This window comes from Rosa chinensis, chromosome 7 (genome assembly GCF_002994745.2).
Source record: "Rosa chinensis cultivar Old Blush chromosome 7, RchiOBHm-V2, whole genome shotgun sequence".
NCBI lineage: Eukaryota > Viridiplantae > Streptophyta > Magnoliopsida > Rosales > Rosaceae > Rosa > Rosa chinensis.
The window spans coordinates 5,743,261-5,770,491 of record NC_037094.1 but is presented as its reverse complement, the minus strand read 5'-3'; the positions used below and the strand labels follow the sequence as shown (position 1 = coordinate 5,770,491).

The following is a 27,231-nucleotide window of genomic DNA, read 5'->3' as shown; positions in this document are numbered from 1 at the left end:
CTGCTATTTCAAGAGTTTGAGTACTGTAATATGTTTTGCTAAACTTTGGTATTGTATAAATAATGATTTCTTTTCCTTATAAAAGTACTATTCAGATATATCTCTACATAGTCTTTTACTTTCTTTCAATTTATTCAAAAGGAAGTAGTTTTATTTATTCCGACTCGCGTCACAAATTCATGAGCCATATTTCAATACAATATTGGCCTTAAATTTGGGGGCGTGACATATGTCCACCCACTGGTACTAGTAGTAGTGAGTCTAATGTTGGGCAATATGTATTACCAAATAGGACTACTCGAGGTCAACCAGCCAAAAGATATGAACCTATTCTTGCTGCCAAATCAAATACCCAGTAGCCAATTGTATGTCCACTAGGAGGTTGTCTAAGTCATATGAATCATTTGTGAATCAAATATCTACTGTATCAGTACCTAACAAAGTGCAGGATGCATTGGGGGATCCAAAGTGGAGGAAGGCAATGGAGGAAGAGATGGAGGCATTGCAGAAGAACAATACTTGGTAACTTGTGCCTCCACCACAAGGCAAGAAGGTTATAGGTTGTCGTTGGGTGTTTACCATGAAGCATAACGCATATGGATCAGTGAATCAGTACAAAGCACGCCTTATAGCAAAGGGGTTTACTCAGACGTATGGTGTAGACTACGATGAAACGTTTGCTCCTGTTGCCAAGATGAACACTATTCGGGTTCTGCTCTCGTTTGTTGCTAGTTTAAACTGGCCACTCCGACAGTTTGATGTCAAGAATGTGTTTCCTCATGGAGAGTTAGCCGAGGAGGTGTACATGAGTCTTCCACCTAGGTGTGTAGTTGCTTATCCTGCTGATTTTGTATGCAAATTGAGAAAATCTCTGTACGGTCTGAAACAGTCACCTCGGGCGTGTTTGGAAGATTTTCACAGTTCATGCGGAAGATTGGGTACAGACAGAGCAACTCAGATCATACCTCGTTTCTCAAGCATCAACAAGGGAAGGTAACAGTTCTAATTATTTATGTGGATGATATGGTAATCACTGGCAATGATACTGTTGAGATGGATAGACTGCAGAGACAGCTAGCTTCTGAGTTTGAGATGAAGGACTTGGGTGAACTTAAGTACTTCTTAGGGATTGAGGTAGCTAGGGGAAGAGAAGGGATCTACTTGTGCCAGAGGAAGTACGTTCTTGACTTATTAACAGAGACAGGTTTGTTGGATTGCAGACCTATTGATACTCATATTGACCAAAACCAGTGTTTAGTTGAGTATCCGGACCAGGTACCTACTGATCGAGCTCGCTATCATAGGTTAGTTGGGCACTTGATTTATTTGGCTCATACTAGACTAGATGTTACATATACAGTGAGTATAGTGAGTCAGTTTATGCATAACCCGAGTGAGAGTCACATGGATGCTATTATGCGAATTTTGAAATACTTGAAGTCAACTCCAGGAAGAGGAGTGATGTTTTCTAAGCACAACAACATTCTTGAGGTTTGTGGCTTCACAGATGCAGATTGGGCTGGAAATATTACAGACAGGAGGTCGACGTCAGGTTACTTTACATTTGTGGGAGGTAATTTGGTTACATGAAAGAGTAAGAAACAGAAAAATGTGGCACAATCTAGTATTGAGGTCGAGGATTAGAGGTATGGCTCATGGTGTGTGTGAATTGTTGTGGCTGAGAAATCTGTTATGTGACCTGGGTTTCAAACTCAAAAGTACCATGCAGTTGTATTATGACAACAAGGCAGCCATTGATATATCACAGAATCCAGTACAGCATGATCGTACTAAACATGTGGAGGTTGATCGTTACTTTATAAAGGAGAAGCTAGATACCAAAATTATTAGCTTTCCTTTTGTTCATACTGAAGAGCAACTTGCATATATACTCACTAAAAGAATTTCCAGAAAGGCGTTTTATGACTCACTAAGCAAGTTGGGTATGGTTGATGTGTATGCACCAACTTGAGGGGGAGTGTTAGCGTGAGTCTTGACTTAACAGTAGGAATGTGATATATATTGTAATTATATCGTAGTTAGTACTTACCTATTCTATGTGTGGTAGAGAATAGAGATGTAAGTCAATTGTATTTCTGTAATCCTCTTTATATACCTCCACTGTGAGATGAATAATATATTAAAAAAAATAATTCTCTCAACCTTGTTCTTTTTAACTCCATTTTCACATAACACTGAGAACAACACAATGTCAATAATGGCATCTCATTCCCCTTATCCCCTGGTTCTTATCAACTACCATACATAAATGCTGATTCCACCATTCCGGCATAAAAGATGTTCCACTTCATACAAAATCAAGGAGAGATCATTCCTTTTCAACAATAATCAGTGTTATATATTCATAGCAAACTGATGATGTTCAACGCTAAAATAGTTCTACAACTCCAGACAACACAAATTTCATTCTGGGGCAAAAAGCAAGAGCAGCAATGGTACGGTTCGACACGAACAGAACTTCAATCTCTTTCATTTTTTTTTTAAGCTTCAAATTGCAGAGACTGCCATAGCTCCAACATCAGTGATTCCTCCAACAAGGTCGGCGAGAGTCAGATGCTTGACCCCCCATCAACACTGATTTCACACTACACATCTTAAGAACCAATTTCGTGAGGCCCAATCCCCGCATCGATAATGTAGAAACAGCTTCTGAGCTTGATCTTGCCGTAGTAAATGTGCCCAACCATAGCTTCTTTTGGGCTTCAAATTGTCTGGGCTTCTTCACATTAGCTGAGTTCAACTTTGTGTATGGGCTTCATCCCATGCTCAAGCGTGATGCTGGAATCCCAATGAAAAGTTGTCACAACCCCATGGAAATTGACCACAGAATTTTCTCCCGAAAAAAAAAAAAAAAACTTCTCCAAGACTACAATTTCTGTAATCATTCATTATAGTACACGTTTTTTCAGTCATATCTCACCAAAAAATTTTCACCCTACTACATCAATTTAAAAAAAATTCTCAGGAACTCAAAAATCTCAATCGTTTTTTAATAAACACAAACACACTATGAGCGCGCGCTTTGGGGCTTAAGCACTAAACATTCTACAAAAAACTTTATACCAACAATTTAGAGGTTTAGGTGGGAAAACTAATTTTTGAGATGAACTTGTCCACTAGAAGCAGATATTTGTAGCTCCAACAGAACATACTTGAAAGGCCCTCCTCCAATCACAATAAATCCAGTAATGCAAGAACGCTTCTTCACTCATTGAAGCCATTCTAGTTTTAACTGAATGGCTACAGATTGGTACATATGCAATCAAATGTACAGCCAACTAGCAAACATTTCATTCTTTACAGACACTTCTACATATGAAGGGCCAAGTCTGATTATAAATCCAATATTGCACTGGTGTGTGTATATGAACAATTGCATCAATTAATGTTTAACCATCTGAATATCATGTGTATCATTAATTCATTATCGAAGATCGATGACGTCAAATTTAAGATTTGGGCTCATATAAACATCTGTACAGGTGTTGTAAATTGGCCCACCATCTGGTGGCTGATCATGTGAATGAAAACCACGCTGCGGGCACTTTCTAATGACTGACATGCCACCCGGGGTTGTCAATCGGAAAATGCCATGGGTTCTGTAAACATGAAAACACAGAAGATGATCTACCAAAAATAAATATGTGGTAAGCAAAAAGACTCTTCTATTCTACTACAAAGGCAGTCACTGGCGACAATATCATAAATTGATGGAAATGTTATCTATACCTTGCACTATCTCTTGGTGCCATGACAATTGCAACAGCTTCGGGCAACATAATCTGAGTAAGGCATGAGCATTGTGTCACTAGGTAGAAATAATGTTTTGAATTGAGTGAAGACAAATTGGAATAATGTTTTGAATTGAGTGAAGACAATTTGGGTGCAGGTCCTACATTGCAGAACTACTGCCAATAGACTTGAATGAATTTCAATCATACAGTGAATGAACGAAAGATGTTCTTTTACCGACCCTCATTTCTTACTTAACATTTGTAATAAAAGAAAAAGGCAAAACTTCATTGGAACACAGGATCAATTGTAGAATGAATTATCTCTGAACAAACATTTTTGATACCAATAAAAGGCACAGACCTGATAAGAATAATGCGTGTGAACATCAATCGACGACATGAAACAAGACTGTGTAGGATGAGTCTGAAAGTTGCACGACACATGGAACGATCAGCATAATGAATTTAACTAAAAGAATGTGTCAGTAATAAGCATAATATAAACTAGGCACTAAAACAGATGCAATTACATCATGCTATAAATCTTAAAGGAAACAAGTAGAGAAAGACGTGTTACTCTTGTAGCTATTGCACAAACATTTCTAGTAGGAACACATGAAGATATAGCTCATCCATCAAGTATATATTATAACCACTGCGTTACCAAAAGGCATGACCATTTTATGTTGGTTTGCTACTAAATCTTGGTTCATGTGGACATGTTCTTAAGTACACCATCTTTTGAAGCACTTACCCAAATCTCCTTGAACATTTCCTTTGTGACAACAAATATTCTGCCTAAAAGCAAAGCCTGAACTTCACACAAGGGTCTTGGAGATTGTATTACGCAGCAATAAAAACATATATAGCCTCTGGCTTGGAGATTGTATTATGCAGCAATAAAAGCATATATAGCCTCTAGTAAGGTTCTTTTCTTGGGGCAGTCAGAGCTAGAAGCTTTAGAAAAGTTAATGAGCAGCATATTACCAAATTGCTATCATAATATCTCAGTCATGTTCTATCAATACGCTTCCTATCTTATTAACGAAAGAAGTGCACCCTTAGAATAGATCCCACCCCCCCCCCCCCAAAAAAAAATGATACTAGTTGTACATTTATAGTGAATGCAACAAATAAGAATTGCTCACTGATTGAAACCCAAGATACTCACATGTATCCAGCCAAGAGGGAAGAGAGATCGTTTGTCCTGAACTTCAAATATCTCCTCTTCATGCGTGGCCTGGCACTGACAAGAAAATGTACATTCAATATGAGTCACATGTAGAAGCAAAATATAATGTAATATATATATATATATATATATAGCCGTTCCAAAGAGGATGTCCACACTGTTGTTAAAGTGCGGACGTCGACGCTGCAGCTCGGCTCGGGGAGCGACGGGGCTTGCCAGACAGACGCCAAGGATCGGACGGAGTGGTCTGCAGTTGGTGGAGTCGCCGGCGACGGGGTTGCTGCCCACAACCTGCAACCCCAACCTCGAACCGTCCGAGATGCCTCCGGCCTCCCTCCTGCAAGACGCCGTTGCCGCCTGGAACGCCTCAGCTGCGTCGACATCCGCACTTTAGCAAAGTGCAGCTAAAGTGCGGACGTCCGCTTCAGAACAGGCTCGTATATATATATATATATATATCCTATCCAGAGCGAGACCTCACTCTGAAATTAAAGTGCGAGGTTGGAGTTTATGGTCACTTTTCGGTCGCATATCCACATCTCGACCGTTCAGTTTTTAGGTACTAATATATAGATCATCTCTGCAAAATTTCAGCCAAATTGATAGTCGTTAAGATATCTAACTCGCTTAAACCAATGGACGAACTGAATCTATCAAACCTAAACCGTATTAGCTTTAAGGCAGTTATCAATGCCTTAACGGCTATCAATTTAGCTGAAATTTTGCAGAGATGATTTATACATTAATACCTAAAAACTGAACGGTCAAGATGTGGATATGCGACCGAAAAGTGACCATAAACTCCAACCTCGCATTTTAATTTCAAAGCGAGGCATCGCTCTGGATAGGATCTTTATATATATATATATATATATATATATATATCATTCAGGAAAGAAATAACTAAATAAAACTGACATACAGAATTTGCCGTTGACTCTTGCTTTGGTATGATGAGAGCTGTAACATAAAACTTTCTGTTTTTCTGGAGAATAAAAGAATTAAACCATTAGATATTTAGATACCTCAGGAGTTAAATACAAAAAATAGTGACCAAGTTCTGCAGACTTACAAGTGAACCAGCTAGAATGCCACAAGTTTCTAAGTCCTTTTTAGTATTTGACTTTGCTAACTTCAAGAAATGATCCATCATCGTTGTTGACTGCAAAGAGCAACAAATGATTCAGCAAGGAGTATTATAGACCCCACCATCAGAGAAATCTTACATATTCCAATACACCATTTCTAACAAACAAAGCTAAATACCCAAAAAGAAGAATCTCACAATGTGCAATTGCAGGGGAGATTCAGCGCGAAGAAATTCATCTGATGACAGAGTCTCCAATTCACTTTCTACCGCAGAGACTTGGGGTGAAATTGCTGGGATCAAATCTTGCACTTCAGCAAGTACAGGTGGAGGAGAAGGCTGTCTGATAAGTTGTGCATGTTCAGGAGGTTCTATTGATTCGAAGGAAATAAGGGAAGGTTCCTCAGTACGAGGTATCTGACCATCGTTACTACTCTGGGTAGGAATCGGTTCTAAACTTGGTCTTTCATGTTCCGAATTGCTTAAAGTCGCATTTTTGCCTTCTATGGACTGTTCCAGACTGTTTGCCCAGAAAAACAACCAGATGCATAAATATAGCTATAACTCTTCACAAACAAAGATAAAATTTATATATCATGGACTGTAAATAGCCTGGAATGTTTTACTTTGGAAAACCCATTTCAATACTAACAATCACATAAGAATGAATCTCCCATTACTCAGACCCAAACTAACCAAGGTACTGAACTATGGGGAAAAAGCTTTACTAAGTGAAGCAGGAGACAGACCTTGGGATTTCAAGAGGAGTCAAGTCTACAATGCTTGGATATTGAACCTACAATTTAAGAGAAAAGTTAACATATTTTTCTTCCTCGAACCAAAACAAATATAGCCAGAAACCAACATACCCCTATATCAATTTTAGGTGGCTGCCACTGCCCATAAAGCCCATTTGGGCCCAAAATTGAATGTTTGGAAAGAGTATCCACCTTTGGAGGCCGAAGATTTATGGATCTGTAAGAGGCCAACAAGCCAGGATGGTCAAACCTGGTCCATGCGAGGTAAATATGGAACGAGATGGCAAATACAAAACAGCAAAATTTAAGATTCAAATGCATGACATATTAGATCACATGCAGCATATCTTTACTTCAGATAAGTTGGCTCGCAAACTATATTTGAGTTCACACAAATTGCCCAGGTGGATATCCATTTAAAATCCATTCTGTATACATAAACTCAGGAAAGCAGTATTATATGCACAAAGTAGACCGATCAGAGTTCAGATATTGAGGGAGATTCTTTGGCATATACTGATGACTTATCTAACAGTACATCTCAGACTTATATACAACACAATAAAAGTTCTAACCACATACCAAGCACATAAATGAAAACGTTTTTGCAGCATGGAAAACAAAAATATTACGTTATCATATCAATAAGTTTATCAACTTAACCTTCCAAGAAATTAAACTGAAATTGTGAGTCAAGCATATACGATTCTTGGTTTTGGTGGAACAAATATAATGAATACTCGTTTCTACCTACGTAAATACTCACAGTTTGCGAAATTGCTCCTCCATGGGCCTGGCATATGAAAACTGAGTCCCTGGATTTTGATAGAACTGTGCTTTTGAAGCTGGATTTGCTGCCTATCAGATTTAGACCAGCAGTAATTGTGTCAGTGAGAAACATATTGCAGCAGCGGGAAACAGAAATAAGGAGGAAATAACACTGGCTCGCAACAGAGTGGCACAATTTGACTAAAATTTTGAGGTTGCAGTTCCAAAAAGCAATCAATAAAGCACATAAACATTGGTATAAGTAGATTTAATATGATGAAGTACCAACAGTACCTTGTTTATGTCATAACTAATCAAATTTTGCTTCTTCGGAGGAGCTTGAATTTGATGATTATGGCCCCACCCGTTGTTTTGATATGCATTTCTCCTGTTAAACTCATCATTCTTCTGTTTCACTGCTGGCTTTAATTTCTCCAGTTCACAGAGAGCATTCAACAATTTCTAGAGCATGAAACAAAAATCATACTGTGAACAGTAACCATAAAAAATAAAAACTAATATATATTGAATAAGAGATGACAACATTACCATTTTCAAAATATCCTTTTCACTTTGAACAGATGTTCTATAGTCTCGATGACACGGTATCGTCTCGGAGGCCAAACTGAAGCAGAAAAACACAAAATAATTTCAGTGTTATATTTAGTTAAATTTTACATGTCCAAACACGTAGACACACATTTGCTATATTCTTTCCCTAATTAGTAGAACCTCACAGCCTTGTATAATTAATTGGTTGGCTCTTGTTCCTTACCTCGAAAATCTTAGGAGCATGACATAAAGGTCTATAATATTCCTCTCTTGTCGAAATATATCAGCCTACAATGCAACATCATTTTCAGGAGTTCAGCAAAACAAACTAAAAGCGGAGGATAAGAAAATATAACACAGCAAGAATGTTAAGAAACAACAAAACCTCAATATCTCAATCAAAGAACAAAGCACAAGCTGTAACATTCAGAGACCAAAAAAAAGCATTTCTGGTCTACATTTTAGCTTCACCACGGGATGGCAAGCATTTCCACTGTAAACCACGCAGTAGATAATCGACTAGGAACTATCGTTCTGAAGTTTCTGACCAGCAATTTAGCTATAATTCAGTAAACAACTGATACAGGTCCTCATTATTGTAGTGTGTAAAATATGGAAAATTCCGAGAACATTGAATATCACTCTCCTTTCTGACCTTATTTCCTAGTGTCAAGTTTTAGCTCTACAAAGCTAGAAACTACTCGGCTCTAGTTCGGAAGCAAGATCCCCTAGAACTGATCAAATGTGCTCTGTGTTCATATCTCACATTTTTCAGTTACTTCCCTCAATCAAATTCCAAAACAAGATGATCAAGCAATCCACAACAAATCAAATTCCGCTAAACTTACTTAACAAGATTGCAACAAGCTGATCAACAAAGCTTTAGAACAATCAAAATTCCGCGAAATTACTCAAAACAAAATTGCCTAAGAAACTAGAGAGAGTGAAGCGAAACCTGTTTGAGAAGAGTGTTAGCGATCCGAAAGTAGATACGCAGCGAAATCCGATGGTCGACATCGAGCCTCTGAGCGTTGGCGGCAATGTCTATTCTATCCGAGCAAGACGACGACGACGACCTCATCTTTGTCGTTTCTAGACGAACACCATTCTTCTCCGGGATCGAGAGAAATTCAGGTACGCTCGGCCGGAGAACTAGCTTAGGTGAGGTCGGTCCTCAACGGCGGCTTGTGATCAGAGAAAAAGAGGGGGGTGGGGGATGGTGCGGTGAGAACAAGGAGGTAGTTCTGGATATCTGACGTGGGCAAAAATGGAAGAAAAGAAAATTTTGAAGGGTCGTGACATATTTATATATATATATATTCATTATTATGTCTTGGACTTGGATGGCAGAAGAGAACAGGCTCATGGGCTCCTGAGCTCATGGGAGAAGAATTGGGCCTCTGTTCACATTGAACCAAGTTGAACTAGAAATGTGGACCGAAATAAATCTGTGGGCTGTGGCTGGGCTTACCCATTGTTTTTTTTTTTTTTTTTTAAATAGCGGCTTTACCCATCGCTTAATACTTAATAGAAAACAAGACGTCAATTTATTGGTGGCTTGAATATCGAGAAATAGGTCATAAGTTTGAAGGATGAGATTTTAAGAGAAATAGGTCAATTGACTATATAGATCCAACGGTACATCACTTTACTATCAACGATCAAAATATTATATTATTCTTTGTATAATATTACAACTGTAAATAATCCGATGAATCTCATATGGTATGTTGTGGGCACCCATTTTCGTCTACAATTATATTATAAAGCCAACATACTTTTTATCAAACTCAATAAAATCGCATGCTATACGTTGTCTCCCACTTAATTTGTTCAATATGACAACAAACTACTACTAAATAGGGTCCTTGCCTAAAAATACTAAAATGAACCAAACTTTTCTCACTTACCCCAGCAACGGATTTTTATTCTCACTAACCCAATTCATAGTACAATGACAAATATACCCTCAGTCTAATTAAACAACTTCATTTTATGTCATTCTCGCATATCTCTCTCTCTAGTACAGCACCATATTCTCTCTCTCTCCCTCTCTCTCTCTCTCTCTCTCTTCCTTTTCCCGTTGTCCAGCGAGTTTTCGATCAAATCCGATATCAGAACTCAATCAAATCCAGAAATCACAGTCCGTCAGAAAGTGAGCTTGGAGAGTTATGGTTTGCCGTCGCTGTCGACCTTGAAGAAGACCTCCGCGAGTTCTCTATCAAATCAGATATCAGAACTCGATAAAATCCAAAAATCACAGTCCGCCAGAATGTGAGCTCGGAGAGTTATGGTTTGCCATCACTGTCGACCTCGAAGAAGACCTCCGAAGCACCGCCGCCACGCAAAGAAGACCTCCAAAGCTTCGCCGCCACATGAGGAAGATCTCTGATTCCAGGCTCCGTCGCCAAGCGACATGCACTCCGATTCCAAGCAGTGGCGACCCGACCTTGCTATCAAGTTGCCCCAGCAAAGGAAGCCATATGATTTGAATTCAAAAATGGGTTTGGTTAGGTAGCAGATGACGGTGGGTTTGCTCTGATTTGGTGCCCATGGGTGCCCAAGTCAGATTTTTTTTTTTTTTTTTTTTTTTATTTTGTAAGTAACGGGACAGAAGGAAAGGAGAAAAAGTTTTGAATGTCTATTGGGGGGTAATAGATGTCTATTGGAGGGCAATAGATGTTTTTAAATTGATATAATCTCTTCGTTTTTTTTTTAATCAAAGTTTTATTTGTCTAATTTTAGAGAGATTAGTTCCCATTCCAGCTACCGAAAGTTCTATTGGAGAGTAATAGACGTTTATTGAGGGGCAATACATGGCCAATAGTCGTCTGGGGGCAATAGACGTCTATTAGAGGGTAATACATGGCTGATAGTCGTCTATTAGGGGCAATAGACGTGTATTGCCCCTCTATTAGGGGGTAATAGATGTCTATTGGGGACAAACAAATATTTCCAGTGAGATTTTCAGCAAATTCCTGTTGGCGGCAGCTAGTGACCGGAATCCGGCTACTTGTGAAGGGAATTCCGGGACCGTTGACCGGAATACTGCGAAAGTTGACCGGATTCCTGTGAAAGTTGACCTGATTCCAGCAACAGGTGACTGGACTCCGGCGGCTAGTTACCAGGCTCCGGCGAAGCCTCCCATGGTTTCTCTCTCTTCCATTTTCTCTCTCTCTCTCTCTCTCCCATTTTCTCTCTCTCTCTCTCTCTCTCTCTCTCTCTAAGTAACAAAGGGGTGAGGGTAAAATGGTATTAAAAAAATTAAAAAAAAAAAAAAATCTTAAAGGAGTATTAGGGAAGACCTCATTAGAGTGTTTTGAGTAAGAGAGAATTAAAAAAACTTAATGGAGTAAGTGGGAAAAAAAAATATTTAAAAATGGTGTAAATGGACAAAAACCCTACTAAATATGAGGAAAGAATTTAGAGCACCGACATCCATTTGTATCAATAGAAATAAACCATTAAAAAACATCAAGTGTACTTTTTGGTTGTTACAAAAAAAAAATTAATTAATTACAAATATCAATGACTGAAAATCACTTGATAGGTGCTAAATAACTTGCATTATCTGTACATTAAAAAAAATTAATTAATTACAAATATCAAGGACTGAAAATCACTTGACAGGTGCTAAATAACTTGCATTATCTGTACATTAAAAAAAATTCCTTTTTAGTTTGCATCAAGATATTCGAATTATTGACTGGTAGCCCTAAGTCGTGATCATACTAATAAATCCAAATCCAGCACTACACTTTGAAATTTGAATTATTGACCATAGCCCTAAGTCGTGATCATACTAATAAAAACACTACACATTAATCACTTGTCAAAATAACATAAAATAAAATAAACGATTAATGTGAATCAAGGTAGAATGTGAAGAAAAATTCATGAAGCAAAACAAAGAACGGAAGATAATGTAGAAAAGTAACGAAGCAGCAATTAATAAGAAGGAGGCGATTAGACAGAAGTTGACCATCTCAAACCAAAAAACGAGTTGAATTCCTAATCCCAAATAAAATACGTATCTGACTTGGGTTATCAAAATGACCCGCCAATAAAAAATAATAATAAATGCAGCCAACAAATATGAAGGAAGTTCCATCACGAACAATACAAAGACCACATGGAAAAGACAGACGAGTCAAGCAGTACTTATTTAGTTGTGAGGAAAAAGTCACCACCGAAATCCATCTCCTCCTCTCCCCACAACGGCGTCGTCTTGTGACGAGAGTACAATCCAGTGAGGCAGCTCTCATGGATTGTTGCTCTGGTTTGTGTGCCTGCTTTGCCCGAAAAGGCGCGCAGAGCCAAGACGACGACGCTGCTTCGGAATCGTCTGACCTGTTTTTTGAGTTACAAGCTCTGCAAATCGCCACCGGTTTCTTCTCCGAGGTCAACAAACTCGGACACGGTGGCTTCGGCCCGGTTTACAAGGTACGTAATTTCCCAACCAGGGTCAATCTCGAACTCGAAATTATTATTATGTGAGGTAAAGTTGTGAGCTTTTGTGGTTAAATATTCAGGGTCTGTTGCCAAATGGGGTAGAAGTAGCTATAAAGAAACTCTCTTTAGATTCGAGGCAAGGAGTGAGGGAATTTACCAATGAGGTAAAACTGTTACTTAGAGTTCAGCACAAGAATTTGGTAATGTTAATGGGGTGTTGTGTACAAGGACCTGAGAAGATGTTGGTTTATGAGTACCTCCCAAACAAGAGCCTTGATTACTTTATTTTTGGTATGTAAAAAAAAAATAATAATAATGTTGTGGAATTTTTGTTTGGTGGTTCAAAACTGGGGTTATGAGGAAGGACTAATTAGTGGTGAATTGTTGTTGTTGTTGTTCAGATCAAATCAAATCTGCATCTCTGGATTGGATGACGAGGTTTCGGATTATAACAGGAGTGGCTAGAGGTCTTCTTTACCTTCATGAAGAGGCGCCGGTGAGGATCATTCATAGGGATATTAAAGCAAGTAATATATTGTTGGATGAGAAGCTTGACCCGAAAATCGCGGATTTTGGATTGGCAAGGCTGTTTCCTGGGGAAGACACTCATGTAAATACATTTAGGATTTCTGGTACTCAGTGAGTAGTTTCTATTCGTCAGTCGTCTTTTGCCTTGATGCTATGCAAAGTTTTCAACATTTAGTCACATTGTTCCATGTATTGTTTGGCAACTTGTTTTGGAGTGAAACTTGACTCAATTATTTTGTTGAATGTAGTGGTTATATGGCCCCTGAATATGCAATGCATGGATATTTGTCAGTGAAGACGGATGTTTTCAGTTATGGAGTATTGGTGTTAGAGATTGTCAGTGGGAGAAAGAACCATGATCGACAGCTTGATAGAGAAAAGGCAGACCTCTTGAGCTATGTAAGTTGCATTAATTTTGTGTACAGATTGTACTGTTGATGCAACTTTTGCAGAAATTAACTTAAAGTGTGAGCCCTCGATAGTCTAAATGGATGATCATCTATTATATGATAGATTAAAGCCTTCATTATCATCTTTGATGAGTCTAATTTTTAAGAATTTAATCTTGAATTTTGATCAATTGTCGAAAGGCCAACTTGTTTCACAAGACTAGGCTGTCTGAACCTGCATTTCATGCAACACAACTTGAAATGCAGTTCATTTCTGTAGTTTTATAATATGAGTACTTGATGAAGTACTACCTAATTCAGCAGTCTTGGTGTTTAAGTAAAATTAGTTTGCAATGTTGGTTAGCAATTTAGCATACAAGGAGTGTTTTTATGTTGCTTCTGTTGGACGAATAGATGAGCTTTGTTCTTTGCTTTCTTCTGCAGACATGGAAGTTGTATGAAGCAGGAAAGGCATTGGAATTAGTTGACCCAGCCCTAGCCAGGTGCAATCGTGATGAGGCAGCAATGTGCATTCAGCTAGGGCTTTTATGTTGTCAGGCAAATCTTGCAGATAGGCCTGACATGAACTCTGTTCATCTCATGTTCTCAAGCGATTCATTTACTCTTCCCAGACCAGGTAAACCTGGACTTCAAGGCCGTGGAGTACGGTGGACTACTACCTCTACTTCGGCCTTTACCAACAATACTAATGCTAGTAGTGGATTCACTGGTGGTACTAAGGTTTCTGGGGGCAGTAGTTTTGTTGAGGAGTATTCTAGAAATTCAATTTCTTATTCTTCTATTGATGAAGGTAGGTAGATCACTCATTTGTAATTTAGAAGTGTTGTGATAGCTCCATTTATGTGATGTAAAGTAATTCTCTCAGCTATGACTCTTATGCTAACATAATATAATTGATTTTATTCTTTTAATGTGATCATTTCCTGCACTAGGAAATAGGGATGACATAGTTGCTCTTTTTAGTCAAATTATTAGAAACAAAATACTATCATGAGGTCCAGCCTCAAATTAAGGCCATCCACGTAAAACAAAAACTCAAAATGTATCGCAGGTAACAAACAGAAATCATGAATGAGAAACAATTAAGAATCTGAAATCAACCGATCCCAGAAGCCAAATATTTGTTCAGATTCAGAACCAGAGAGGGTGGGTTGGAGGTTGGAGAACCTCCTGCCCTAAACGTAATAGACCGGCCACCACCCTCTTTTTGGTTTTTCGTGCTACAGCTTCTGCTAATAGCTTCAATTCAACTGCTGAAATCCAACTTGCAGGTGTCAAATCTCATTCATCTCATAAAATTTCAATGGTTCAATTTCCAGTTTCTTCCTCATAAGCTTTCTGTAACCATTTGATCACATTACCTAGGAGAAACTTGCTGGCTTAGCAAAAAATAAACCAGAAAGGACAAAAATTCTATATATTACAATAAATGTGATAAATAATTAAGTAAAGAACGAATTGCACACATTGTTCTTGCACCACAAAATGTCAAACTATAAAACTGCAGTTCCTTTTTCACTGTTCTGAACTGAAATGAATGGAATAGAATCGCTGCAATGCTTTCAACTTTAATTAACAAAAGAAAAAAAACCGTTCTTGCAGTACTGGCTTTTAAAAGAGCAGAGAAGATATGGACATTTTGGACTTGAGGATAAATTGGGAACTCAGAAGATGCTGCAACCATGATCAAGTGATATTTCTGATCACTACTGCTATCTCCATTGTCATTATACTTGTGGTAATCTCTTTCTCTCTATCGATTATGGAGACTGCTTTATGAAAAGCACTACGGAACTGTGGTCAAATTTTAGCACAGTAGTTTCCTGGAAAATGGGCATAGCCAATTACACCTGTTCTTGTTTTACTTTTTAAGTAAATATGCAAGACACTAGTGTTTTATCAACATTGTTCTAAACTAGAGTCTAGTCCCTTGGTGCAGAAGCATCATAGGTCATACACTGCTTTGAAGAATTTCATTAACTTTGAATAGAGAATACTTAAATCTGATGTGCGAGTCATGTAAATGAAATCAATCTTCACTTTCTTGTAGCTGTGGAGGACAGTAGTGATGACACCATTTAAGCTTATAACTGTGTTTCTCCACGAGGTGAGCCATGCTTTGGCTTGTTGGTTTACATGTGGGAAGGTAAGAAATTCTTTCATACTTTTTATGTAAAACTTTCATAGCTCTCTCCCTTGATGAAATGCAACAGAATGGTTGGCTTGCTCTAGCCTATATATTTTGCTGAACTTAAGACAGGCAGTGATACATATTAGTTTGCAGGTGGAAGGGATTAAAGTTCATGCAGATGAAGGTGGAGTCACACAAACCCGTGGCGGTGTATACTGGTTAATTTTGCCAGCAGGATGTACTTCATTTTATCCCTGTCCCTGTTTTAATTACTTTTCAGTTACTTGCATCTGTAGCTCTTCTCCACTTAGGGAATACAATGTGACCAGAAATGCTTTTAGCATTCTACTCGTTGATTTCTTCTCTCAAATCGATCTGAACAACTACTGGTATATATAATTGTAAGCTTTCTCATGTATCCATTTTGTGTCACACCAGATCTTGGTTCATCCTTTTGGGGGATGGTATTGATTCTTGCATCTACGAAAGGAATTACTGCACAAATAGCTGCCGGGTGTTTTACTGTTGCTCTAGTTGTTGTGCTCTTTTTAGCTAAAAATGTAAGTACTAAACTTTATTTATCAGTTACATTTTGAGGCTAGGATGGACTCTTGAAAGTATTTCGGACATAGAACACCTTTTAGCATTGGAAGCTCTCGCATTCTTGACAAACCTAAACTGATTCTTTATCCTTTTGTGTTTGTGCTGCTTGATAATTTACAGTGGACACTTCGAGGCCTTTGTCTAGGTATGCATTCCACAATTCCAACCCTGACATATGACTACTACAGAATGCAATATGTAATTTGAATGCTTTTGACGCTTACATATTGTGCCACCAGGTTTCCTCTTTTTCTTTGGTCTAATTTGGTATCTCCAAGTATACACACCTGTTCGTATGCTACGTGAAGTGATTCTATTTACTGGTAATTGCAACTCAGCTGTTATTGATTACCAAAGTAGCTTATGATGTATTATTGGTTACAGCAATCTTTTGTCTTTATCAATTACAGGTGTAATGAACAGCTTGTTTTCAGTTTATGGTATGGGTTCAAACACTATCTGATCCTCAATTTTACTGCCTGCTTTGGTGCTCTATCATACTAGTATTGTAATGTATACGATGCAGATATCTACGACGATCTCATATCCCGTAGAATCAATTCCAGTGATGCTGAGAAATTTGCAGAAGAGTGTCCTTGCTGTACTGGTTGTGGTTGGGGTGTCATTTGGTGAGCTTCTTATCACATGCAAGAAGAAATGATCTGATTAGTGTTCTACATCTAATGTGTGTTTCCTTTTTGTAGGGGTTTCTTTTCTTTTGTGTATCTTTGTGTAGCTCTGTACCTTGCTCTTGTGATTTTGGCTAATAAGCGTTGAGCTACACGTTATGCTTATTGTCAATGTGCATCCAGCTTCAACATTTTTGTGTCGTGTCAAACAAGCGTCGCATTGCAGATATCCCGACATGAATTCTGTTCATCACATACACCATGTAAACCTCGACATCAAGGCCGTGGAGGGTGTTGGCTTTCACCAATACTATTGCTGGTAGGGGATACATTGGTCTCACTTAGGCTTCTGGGAGAAGTAGTTTTATTGAGGACTGTATAAATACCAATGTCTTATTCTTCTATACTTCTATTCATGAAAGTAGTGTTGTGTAGTAAAACAATTTTTTCGTAATTATAAGCCAACTGAAAGAAAATATAATTTGTTGTTCTTTTCAGAGTAGTAGATTAAAGAACTACAGTTATCCTAGTTAAAAACATGAATCTGATAATAAGTCTGATTATCCTAATGTGACAAACAAATAAACAGATTCACTACTTGATACTTCCGAGCATTCCAATCCTTAAATCCAAGAGCTTTTTCTGAAAGCAATCCCAGTTACATTCACTGTAATTAAACTTCAGGACAAAAGAAAAACGATTGAAAATTAACCGACCCTGTTCAACTGGAACACTCAATTTTAAAATGACCGGATCTAAAAGTACTATGGGAAACCGTGTATCCCGCATAGACAGAAGTCTTTGAAGTCAATAGGGTATGGAGCAATGTCCTGATTGGTTCAACAAAGTTCCGGAATTTAATTATTTATGTGGTAGATACAAAAGTTAAAGGTTCTTTCTTTTGGTGCTAATAAAAAAAGGTTTCTTTCTTTTGGTTCTGACCTCCCAAGTTCAAATCTTTTCTGGACGGACTCTCAAAGTTTTAAATTCAAACTCATTAAAACTACCCAAAATTTCCTTTCTGAATACTTTGTTCTGTGTAAAGTGGGTCTCTGATGGAGCCGAATTGGGGACTGAAGAATTGCTGTAACCATGACCAAGTGGTGTTTCTCATTACTGTTTCTGTCTGCACTGTTGTTATACTTGCGGTAAATGCTTATCAATCTCTCTGTTATCTCTATAAGATAGGAATGGTGTTTCTGTTAGATTGGTTTTGGGTAGAGATATAGTTGAGTGTTTTGCTTTTCCTTTGATGTGTTTGAGAAGTTGGGTTGTTGGCTTGTTCTGGGTTCATCTTTGTTTTTCAAGAGCTTTCCAAAGTTTCAAAATTTATGAGCAAGAGCACTTTGAAATTATGGAGGCTAATTTCTTGTTGTTGGTGAATTTTGGGACTTGGGATCTTTGGCATTGCTTCTCATTTACTCATAAGTTTGAAAGCATAAATAGTTAGACGGATACTTTGTGCTGTTTAGTAATGGAGTTGGTTGTTTTGTTGATTCTTGTAGCTTTGGAGGACAATACTGCTGAGACCGTTTAAGCTTGTCACTGTCTTTCTTCATGAGGCTAGCCATGCTATCGCTTGTAAACTAACATGTGGTCATGTAAGAAACTCTGTTCTTTCACATTTTGATTTACAGGTTTTATAGTATTCATATTGAAATTTCGCAACTGAATTCATGTAAATGCTTAAGGAGCCCTAGACCCAGAAATTGTATCACTGTAATGAAGGGAGAGTCATCTTGACTCAAACAATCTTGGTGAGGTGGAATTCTAAGCTATTAGTAGCTTCCTAATTGGTTAAAGTTAGAATAACTTACATTTATTGAAGGCAGGTAATGATATAGTTTAGTTTGCAGGTGGAAGGAATGCAAGTTCATGCAGATGAAGGTGGAGCTACACAAACCCGTGGTGGTGTATACTGGTTAATTCTGCCAGCTGGATGTAATTTCACTTTCTCCTTTCCGATATTTGTTTCTTAGTTAATGGCATCTATAGTACTTCTATTTTGGATTTGGCAAGCATAATGCCTGACTTTTGTTTATGGTTTAGAAATTTTGGGTTAAATTTGATCCGTCTCTCAGTCTGGATCAATAAGTCTCATCAACTGTAATCTTTCTCATCTCTTTGTTCATGTGGCATACCAGATCTAGGTTCATCCTTTTGGGGGATGCTCTTGATTCTTGCATCTACAAATCTTCTTACAGCACGGATAGCCGCTGGATGTTTTCTGGCTGCTCTATTTATTACTCTCTTTATAGCTAAAAATGTAAGTACACTGATTACTGAACGTCTTTTACTTGATTTTGATTGTTGCATGTTCAATCTAAATTGCGCCTATGAAGCATTTGGGACTATCAATACTTTTACACTGGATTCGTGCAAAATGAATGCATAAGTATGTCATGTAAACTGATTGATGACAGCATGGAATCTCTGCATTCGTGAAATTCCTGAGCTGATAACTTTATTTGCCTTTAAATGTAAAGCTTGCTTCTATTGCTATTTAAACTCCTTCTCCTTTTGTGTTTGTGTTCCCCACTTGATGATTTACAGTGGACACTTCGAGGACTTTGTATAGGTATGCATACCACATTGCAATAAAACATTTTCATTATGACATTTAGCACTGAATGCAATATGACATTTATATTGTTTATGTGTACATATTTACCACCAGGATTCATTCTTTTCCTTGGTGTAATTTGGGCTCTGCAAGAAACAACAAAAGTTCGTATACTTCGGTATATTATTCTGTTTATAGGTAACTGCAACACTTCTTGTATACCCTACTTGCCTATAATTACTATTCTTTCTTTTGAAATATATTGATCACTTGTCCTTTATTTTCTCTGATTGCAGGTGTGATGAACAGCTTATTTTCAGTATATGGTATGAATCCACAAAAAAAATGAATTAGATGATCCTCAAGTTGACTGTATGCTTTTGTATTCACATATGCCTTATAATTTTCATGTAATGTTACAGATATCTATGATGATCTAATATCCCGTAGAGTTCATTCTAGTGATGCTGAGAAGTTTTCAGAAGAGTGTCCTTGCTGTACTGGTTGTGGATGGGGTGTCATATGGTGAGCTTCTTATTGTTAATGAGATTGCTGCGTGAGGAATTCCTATCTTCTTCTGTAATTACTTTTAGTTGCACTAACAAGTGGCATTACATCTGTTGTGATATTCTAACTTTGAAAGCTTGCTCATAGGGGCTTAATATCTTTCTTGCTTCTCTGTGGAGCCATGTACCTTGGTCTTGTGATTTTGGCATGAGGTATGTTTTGCTTCATAGTTCTTCCCTACTTTCCTTCTGTGGTGAGAATATTTTGATTGTCATTCTAAACGGCTAATGTACACTTCTCTTATGTGACCGTCACGGGAACACATAAATACTCTGTGTAGTTCCAAATGGGAATTTGTAATCTCATAAATTTTCGAATTTTCCATTCATCTGGTAGTTGCCAGTTGGTTGTGTGTGATTAGCTTAGTAATCAACCACTTAATATTGATCCCTTATCTGTGTTTATAGCTTTTGAATCTTAATGTGATTATGATATTATGCCTATATTTTCATGAAAATTCCTACAGCGGATTAGTCAATAATGACTGCTGTATCTGTGCAGTGTACAAAATGTGGTGAAAAAGATTCAATTGCTGGAATGCCCTGATACCAATTTGTATGTGGCTTTGACAGACAATATTTGGAGTACCTTCTCATTTTTATCAAGGAGATTTTCTGATCATGCCAACTCCTGTAAAATCATTCTTTTCAACATTGTGGAGCTCGCATATCTCATTTATGACAACAAATTTTGTTTATTGGACGTGCTCGAGTATCCCATAATCTTTTGTGTAGTAACCAAGTCCAAATGAAATTCTTCTAATTTCTTTCGTTTCTGTTTTTTTTTTCAAATTTGAACTTCAACAAGCATGAGTCTATTACTATTAGAAATATACCAATTCAAGGGTGTACTCCATCCTGATTGGAGTAGGCTGCAATGAACCAACGCATTTGTAGACCAACAGATGCCGTCAGGTTTTCTGTTAGATTGACCCCGTCAACTCGCATAGGACAGGAAAGATGAAACAGTTATTCCTGTTGTTACCAGAGGGGCTTTTAAGGAAGAAGGATTAAGGCATGTGCATTGAGGAAGAGAGCGGGTTTTCATCGGACTTGGCTACTATAGCCGAGCGCTTCGCTTCTTCCTCTACCTATCCAACAATAATTCAATTCAATTCAAATGCAAATGGGTTGTACCTTGTTGGGTGCTAATCACTCTCTCAATCCAAAACCCAGTCAAGTCTGCCTCTCTCTCGATCAAAACTTTCTCTTCTTTTTAGTCTGGGTTGTTACAAAATCCGACAACATTAGAATTACGTATACGTGGTGCCTGAGTTCTGCGACGACGATAATCAAATAACTGTCTGGTTCTTTTCTCAAACAATCCCTACCCACTTTTTTTCATCCTGCAAACTGCAACACTCTGCACAAGGTATATATCTCTCTCTCTCCCTCTCCTATGATCACCTGTTTTTGTAATATTTTGTTTGTGAAAGCCCCTTGCTTCAGTTCCATTGAATTCTAATTTCGCTGGGCAATGTATATAAAACTCATGATCACTCAAGTACCCAATTTCAATTTACTTGTATTTCATCCACTTGCTCATAGTTTTATTGAGAATTGAGGTTTGGATTGCTGTGGGTTGTAGTTAGTTATTCCGGTAGTAGATTGATAAGAGCTTGTGCTTTTATACTATGGTGTGCAATTCTGCTCTCAACTATTCTTGATTATGATGAAATTTCCATTCTAGAGAAACTTTCAGGTTTGCTCATATGCTTGATTTTGCAAAGAGGATATCTTGGTTTCATATTATTTATATTGGGATACTGGTAATGATTTTTGATACTTCTGCTCACATTCGAATTTTAGTGTTCTAAGCTGAAGTGTTAGGATTATATTTGTTTTGTTGAGAGGTCATGATTTGGACTCCAAATCAGTTCAAACTTGAAAAAAATGATGGATGGTACTGAATGTTTTTCATTTGTTGGCAGGATGGTAGTTTTAGGTTAATCTAGAACTTTGATTGCATGGACTTCTTGGACTTCTTATAATAAGTTTCAAGTTATTCAGTAGCAAGCAGCTTTGGAGGACAGTAAAAATAAGGTCAACTTACGTTTTACAGGCTTGGATTGGAGCATTAGAATTTGAGATTGTAAGATATAGTTGAAAGCTCCTTTTAGTTGTATCTTGTATCTTCATATATCGGGGGTGGTTAATTTTCTGAAACTGGTTTAGGGGAAGTTTTTTCCCAATTTTTTTAGTCAGGTTGTTAGATTCTCTGGTTATGCATGTTAAGTTTTCAGGTCGATTGGCAAAGTTTTCAGGTTGCTACTTCACCTCAGATACCTGCAATTCCTCAAAACAACCTGCAAAAAAACAAAAAGGGGGGTTTTAATTTCCTCATTGTTGTTAAACAGAAGATGTGTCCCTATACACTCGTGTATTTTCTTATTATAGATTAAAAAATAGAGTAACTTACGCAGCGATGGTATCAAATTACCTTATTCTTCTTCTTCTTTTTTTTTTTTCAACTTACTACTGAGATGCCATTTTGGTCATACACTTATTTATTTTTTGGTTTTGAATGGAAAAACCTGAAATCATGAGTCCTGCTTTTTAGTTACTCAATTGTACTTTCATTTTGTTCATAGTTTAACATTTACTAACTATTACTATATGGGTTGTTTCTCAGAATTTGTTAGGGTTGTGTTGTCACTAACAGTGTAATCTGATTTCAGGTTGATAAAGCTTTTCTGAAGCAGCTCAAACTGTTCCAGAGTTAATTTTTTCAACTTAGCTTTCATTTTGTTATTAAGATTTGGTTGTATTCAATTTAATTGTGATTTGTATTCTTATGGATTTTGTGGCAATTTTGGTTGAAAGAACAGGGAATGGTAAGAGACTTGGAAAGGGAGGATTTCATACATGAAAGCTTTGGAAATGTTATCCCCTCAAGGTATGAAATCCTGGATCCATCATTTTTTGTTTTGTTTTCCCATATAGGTAGGAACATAGGCGATAATGAAAGCAAAGAAGTCTACAATAGTTTCTTACTGAAAAACTGTCCTAGTTATATAACAGTAGATAGGCACAGATTGTGGTAGCTGTCAGAAAGTCATATATTTTCTCAGTGGAACCAAATTGTTTATATCAGTGATATCGAACAAAATTAGACTGACATGAGATAGAAAATTTGGTAAGATTTATGTGTCCTACAGAGGTTGTGCTAATGGTTTCTTGGTTTGCCTTTTTCTCTGTTTAGCTATTATGTTCTTCAGTATGGAATATATTGTATATCAATAACTTTGTTTGGATATACTCTATTTGACCTCATTTTAATGAATGCTTGACATTTCCAGCTACATGTTTTGATTCTTAAACGGTCTGCATTGATATTTGAGTGCGGTATATGCTCTGGTCAACCTTTCGCCTAATCTTTTGCTCGTGGTTTTATGACCTTATGCCCTCAGAATAGATGCTGAAGCCTGCAGCATAAGGGAGGAACTTGATAAACTGATGACACTGCAGCAGCCTTTAAGTGGAAGTTGTAACAATTCATCGGAGACCGCAAAAGATGCAACTGTAGAGGTATACTTGATTTTCCTGCATAGGCAAATGAGCTTAAAATCCATATAAACAGATCCGTACTGCACAAATGTTGTTTAAGATAATTTTATACATGATCCAACTGAATTTCCATTTTAGTAAGGCACCCGATTTCTGTGTGCATGCTTGTTCTAATTTGTCTTCCGATTTTTCTATGCCTCTGTAATAACCATTTAATATTAGGTGCTCCCATTTATCACATCAAAAGGCACAACATATATTTTTGCTTGCTGTATTTTATCTCTTTATTCACAACTAAGCACTTCTGTTGGTCCTTATTTTTTGAATAGTGGACCATGTTCAATCAGTTTTCTCAAACATGGTCTCAATTAATTTTTCAAGGAAGGAAAAAAATGTGAATGGAGTCTTTGGGTTCAGTATGTTTCAGTTGTGCTAAACTACCTGTACGGTTCAGGCAGTTGAACTTGACCATTAGTGATACTTGTACCTGATACAGTTGTGTTGATATAAATTTATTTCTTTATTTAACTAAAGAAGTTGTGACTCATCAAAACTGAAAGCTCTAATTTCCTTGCAGCATTTAAAAGCAGCACTCGTAGAAATTCAACTATGTTCCAGGTTGGAGTCTCTGTTACTAAAGAAGAAATCCTTGAACAATGGGGACTCACCTGAGCTGCACACTGAAAAGGTCCCAGTTTGATGTCATTTCAGCTATCCAGTAAAAGGGCGTTAGAACAAGCATTTCTTGGTTGCAATGGATAAAAATAGTCCCGAATAGGCAAATATTATGATACAAAATTGAAATTATACTATAAAAGTTCATCTAAATTCCGTACTTTATTCATTTATCTGAAAAACTGAGTGATTCCTTTGAGTACTGCATGTGCTTAGTTAATAATGAACAATCTTCTTTTTCCATATTACTATTGAACTCTCCTCTTTTAAATTGCAGGTCGAAAAATTGAAAGTATTATCAGAATCTCTTGCTAATTCCACCTCACAAGCAGAAAAGCGCATTTTGGACCACAGTTTTGAACTTCGCTTTCATTTTGTTATTAAGATTTGGTTGCATTCAATTTAATTGTGATTTGTAGTCTTATGGATTTTGTGGCAATTTTGGTTGAAAGAACAGGGAATGGTAAGAGACTTGGAAAGGGAGGATTTCATACATGAAAGCTTTGGAAATGTTATCCCCTCAAGGTATGAAATCCTGGATCCATCATTTTTTTTTTCCCATATAGGTAGGAACATAGGCGATAATGAAAGCAAAGAAGTCTACAATAGTTTCTTACTGAAAAACTGTCCGAGTTGTATAACAGTAGATAGGCACAGATTGTGGTAGCTGTCAGAAAGTCATATATTTTCTCAGTGGAACCAAATTGTTTATATCAGTGATATCGAACAAAATTAGACTGACAGGAGATAGAAAATTTGGTAAGATTTATGTGTCCTACAGAGGTTGTGCTAATGGTATCATCTATTCAAGATGTGTACAAGTGTAAGCTACACTATATTTGGCTTCATTTTATTGACTGTTTCTATACTTCCTTGTGGGTGCTTCTTTGTTTAATCCTTCTTACAATTTGTTCTAATTTTTCTTTTCAATTAGTGTAATTGTAAATTTTCCCATCTTTCTCTTGAGTGGGTGAGTAAATCCCCTATTCAATATTTGCATTCAGCATCATCTCATCAAGCTCTGCATGTAGCCTTGTGGGTTCTTTACTTTCTGTTTTACCAATTTGGAGTTAGCTCTATACTGCTGCTGCTAATAAAATGAAATTGAAAAACGAAACTTTTGCACCGGAGCTCTTAAAAGTTTACATTTTGACTCGTTAGATAATATTAGAGTATGTAGCGCGTACACAGTACACACATATTGTAGCTACTGCTCTCTCATTCTATTGCTTAATCTACTTAATGAGGTCATGGAAAGGGATTCTCTTAGGATTGCAATATTTCCTAAAAATTTGTGGTACCATTTGTCTGTTTTCAGTTTTTTGCTTTATGTTCAGCGCACTTCTATGTTGGTTTTGATAAGACCACCTTTTAAATAGATTAAGAGATTAGTGCAGAAAAAAATACGCTAGAAAAGACCACCTCTTGTTCGAGCCACTTAGAAAAGTGATGATCATCTCCATTTAGATATGCAGCTAGAAACATCGATGCATATTTTCTCTTCATTACAGAATTTCATTGTAGGTTAATTGTTAGCTAGGTGGATGGGAATACTCATAAAATAACACAAGAAAAGTACTAAGAATAGGTATTCCACCTAAGAAGCTAGTCAATACATGCAATTTTTTTCTAGGTTAAATGCATACTGGACGCTGCTTGCTCAAAGTTCATTTCATGGAGCAATGGTAGGGTTCACATGCTTTTTAGTTAGGTTTGTAGTTATCCTTTCTCTTACAAGTTTGTTTATTGTCACACTTGAATGGTGGAAGCTTCTACTTTAACTTCATCGTCTTAGTATGTATCTCATTCAAAAAGTTGCTCTTAGAGTTTGAAGTTAAGACTCACATATTGATCTTTTTTTACTTTGATATACATCATATTACTGAGAGCCAGAACCAGGTTGTGATTACCGATAGGATCTGGGCCACAACTCCTTTCTTCAACCAACCAACCGAGCTTCTTAAACCCCAAAGATGTTGATGAAGTCCAAAAAGAGGAAGAGCCTCCAACTCAACTGCTAGACAGGGAAAATTGTAAAGCTAGCAAGTACTGAAGACATTCCTGGCATGATATGAAAACACAAGACTGTTTTATTCGAAACCTTCTGTTAGAATCGATCACTAGTATTCAGATCTTTGGTTGATGCCCTACTGATCCAGAATGTTGATGGCAATTCACATTTTTGACTGCTAGTATCATCTGTGGAGCATAATTGTTTGTTGTTGTATCAGATGAATTCAATTCACCATGCCCTACCGAAGAGATTTCCGCTTAAAATGTTCATTTGATATACGCAATACTAGCATATCTGGAATGGGATTAGCAGTCTAATTAAGCTCCATCCTGTACGAGTTTGTAATTACTTAGGTCATTGCATATTTTTGACAAGTGCTGCTACTGGCCATTTGTTCTGTTGGATAGTTTTGGGTGCTTAGCAGTAGATAGTAGTTTGGATGTTTAACAGGAGCTGCTATATATGCCATCTGTTCTATTTCATTTTTATGCTTTCGTCTTAAAATTGAGTCAAGTATATTCATCCTTTACACGTTTCCTGCAATGCGGTAACGCAATTATTTCATTGAATCTGCACGCCATACCAAACAGTCATAGTGACATGGTCATTCATTGTTTTGCGATATATCATGTGTAGGGCTTGTTTTTGAGTTTCTAACCGTATTTGTTCATTTCAAGGTCTCTAATATATCCATGTACCTTGCGGACTAACTACTTCGTATGTATTATGAGTTAGATGTCATGAATGATTCATTCTACTGTGCGCTAGTTTTTCAATCTTCATACTGCTTGCACTGATAGATTTTTCTTGGTTGAAAAGAAATTTGAAATCATTATTCTAGTTTTGCAATTGAAATTTAATGCTCACGTCCAAATAGTAGGTATGGGCAGAACCAAGTTTCATCAACTTGTCAGTCATATAGCTCATGTGGGGCAATAATATGGAGCTCAAGGAGGTGATGAGATTGAGCAGTGTAATTGAATGGTTGGCTGAAGCTGAATTTCAAATGAATAAAGACTGATATACTTAGAAAATTTCCAT

At 37.2% G+C, this 27,231-nt stretch overlaps 5 protein-coding genes across 12 annotated transcripts; 4 read left to right on the top strand and 1 right to left on the bottom strand.

The window, feature by feature from the left end:
• Positions 1 to 3,202: 3,202 nt before the first annotated feature.
• On the bottom strand, positions 3,203 to 9,389 carry LOC112178711 (AMSH-like ubiquitin thioesterase 1). Its single transcript, XM_024316904.2, has 14 exons — positions 9,068 to 9,389; positions 8,336 to 8,400; positions 8,110 to 8,185; positions 7,855 to 8,022; positions 7,559 to 7,650; positions 6,904 to 7,009; positions 6,784 to 6,830; positions 6,233 to 6,554; positions 6,020 to 6,109; positions 5,870 to 5,932; positions 4,927 to 5,001; positions 4,117 to 4,179; positions 3,751 to 3,803; positions 3,203 to 3,620 (listed from the first exon to the last, which is right to left on the bottom strand). Exons 1-14 carry the CDS (start codon positions 9,191 to 9,193, stop codon positions 3,446 to 3,448), a joined length of 1,521 nt encoding a protein of 506 aa, XP_024172672.1. The 5' UTR covers positions 9,194 to 9,389; the 3' UTR covers positions 3,203 to 3,445.
• Positions 9,390 to 12,241: 2,852 nt separating this feature from the next.
• Positions 12,242 to 14,370, top strand: LOC112179871 (cysteine-rich receptor-like protein kinase 10). Its single transcript, XM_024318361.2, has 5 exons — positions 12,242 to 12,555; positions 12,645 to 12,855; positions 12,966 to 13,203; positions 13,341 to 13,491; positions 13,926 to 14,370. Exons 1-5 carry the CDS (start codon positions 12,376 to 12,378, stop codon positions 14,298 to 14,300), a joined length of 1,155 nt encoding a protein of 384 aa, XP_024174129.2. The 5' UTR covers positions 12,242 to 12,375; the 3' UTR covers positions 14,301 to 14,370.
• On the top strand, positions 14,155 to 17,350 carry LOC112179872. Of its 2 annotated transcripts, none has more exons than XM_024318362.2 (10): positions 14,155 to 14,292; positions 15,105 to 15,240; positions 15,553 to 15,648; positions 15,787 to 15,871; positions 16,072 to 16,193; positions 16,357 to 16,381; positions 16,476 to 16,559; positions 16,647 to 16,676; positions 16,763 to 16,865; positions 16,941 to 17,350. In XM_024318362.2, the coding sequence occupies exons 2-10, from the start codon at positions 15,133 to 15,135 to the stop codon at positions 17,011 to 17,013; spliced, it is 726 nt and encodes a 241-aa protein (XP_024174130.1). In that variant the 5' UTR covers positions 14,155 to 14,292; positions 15,105 to 15,132; the 3' UTR covers positions 17,014 to 17,350. The 2 variants fall into 2 exon arrangements, with proteins under 2 accessions (XP_024174130.1, XP_024174131.1); XM_024318363.2 differs by lacking the exon at positions 14,155 to 14,292 and adding an exon at positions 14,585 to 14,773.
• A 361-nt stretch (positions 17,351 to 17,711) lies between these two features.
• On the top strand, positions 17,712 to 20,699 carry LOC112179331. 2 transcript variants are annotated; one of them, XM_024317726.2, is made up of 10 exons: positions 17,712 to 18,013; positions 18,371 to 18,466; positions 18,722 to 18,806; positions 19,010 to 19,131; positions 19,419 to 19,443; positions 19,543 to 19,626; positions 19,725 to 19,754; positions 19,851 to 19,953; positions 20,083 to 20,147; positions 20,497 to 20,699. In XM_024317726.2, the coding sequence occupies exons 1-9, from the start codon at positions 17,921 to 17,923 to the stop codon at positions 20,144 to 20,146; spliced, it is 702 nt and encodes a 233-aa protein (XP_024173494.1). In that variant the 5' UTR covers positions 17,712 to 17,920; the 3' UTR covers position 20,147; positions 20,497 to 20,699. The 2 variants fall into 2 exon arrangements, with proteins under 2 accessions (XP_024173494.1, XP_040367713.1); XM_040511779.1 differs by lacking the exons at positions 17,712 to 18,013; positions 18,371 to 18,466 and adding an exon at positions 18,510 to 18,622.
• A 168-nt stretch (positions 20,700 to 20,867) lies between these two features.
• On the top strand, positions 20,868 to 26,597 carry LOC112180214. Of its 6 annotated transcripts, none has more exons than XM_040511958.1 (8): positions 20,869 to 21,366; positions 22,673 to 22,712; positions 22,823 to 22,890; positions 23,405 to 23,522; positions 24,079 to 24,189; positions 24,454 to 24,530; positions 24,629 to 24,701; positions 26,052 to 26,597. In XM_040511958.1, exons 3-7 carry the CDS (start codon positions 22,826 to 22,828, stop codon positions 24,672 to 24,674), a joined length of 417 nt encoding a protein of 138 aa, XP_040367892.1. In that variant the 5' UTR covers positions 20,869 to 21,366; positions 22,673 to 22,712; positions 22,823 to 22,825; the 3' UTR covers positions 24,675 to 24,701; positions 26,052 to 26,597. The 6 variants fall into 6 exon arrangements, 4 of the variants coding, with proteins under 4 accessions (XP_040367893.1, XP_040367892.1, XP_040367894.1 ...); XM_040511960.1 differs by having other exon boundaries at positions 22,673 to 22,713; positions 22,818 to 22,890; positions 24,634 to 24,701; XM_040511957.1 differs by having other exon boundaries at positions 22,673 to 22,713; positions 22,818 to 22,890.
• The last annotated feature ends 634 nt before the right edge of the window (positions 26,598 to 27,231 follow it).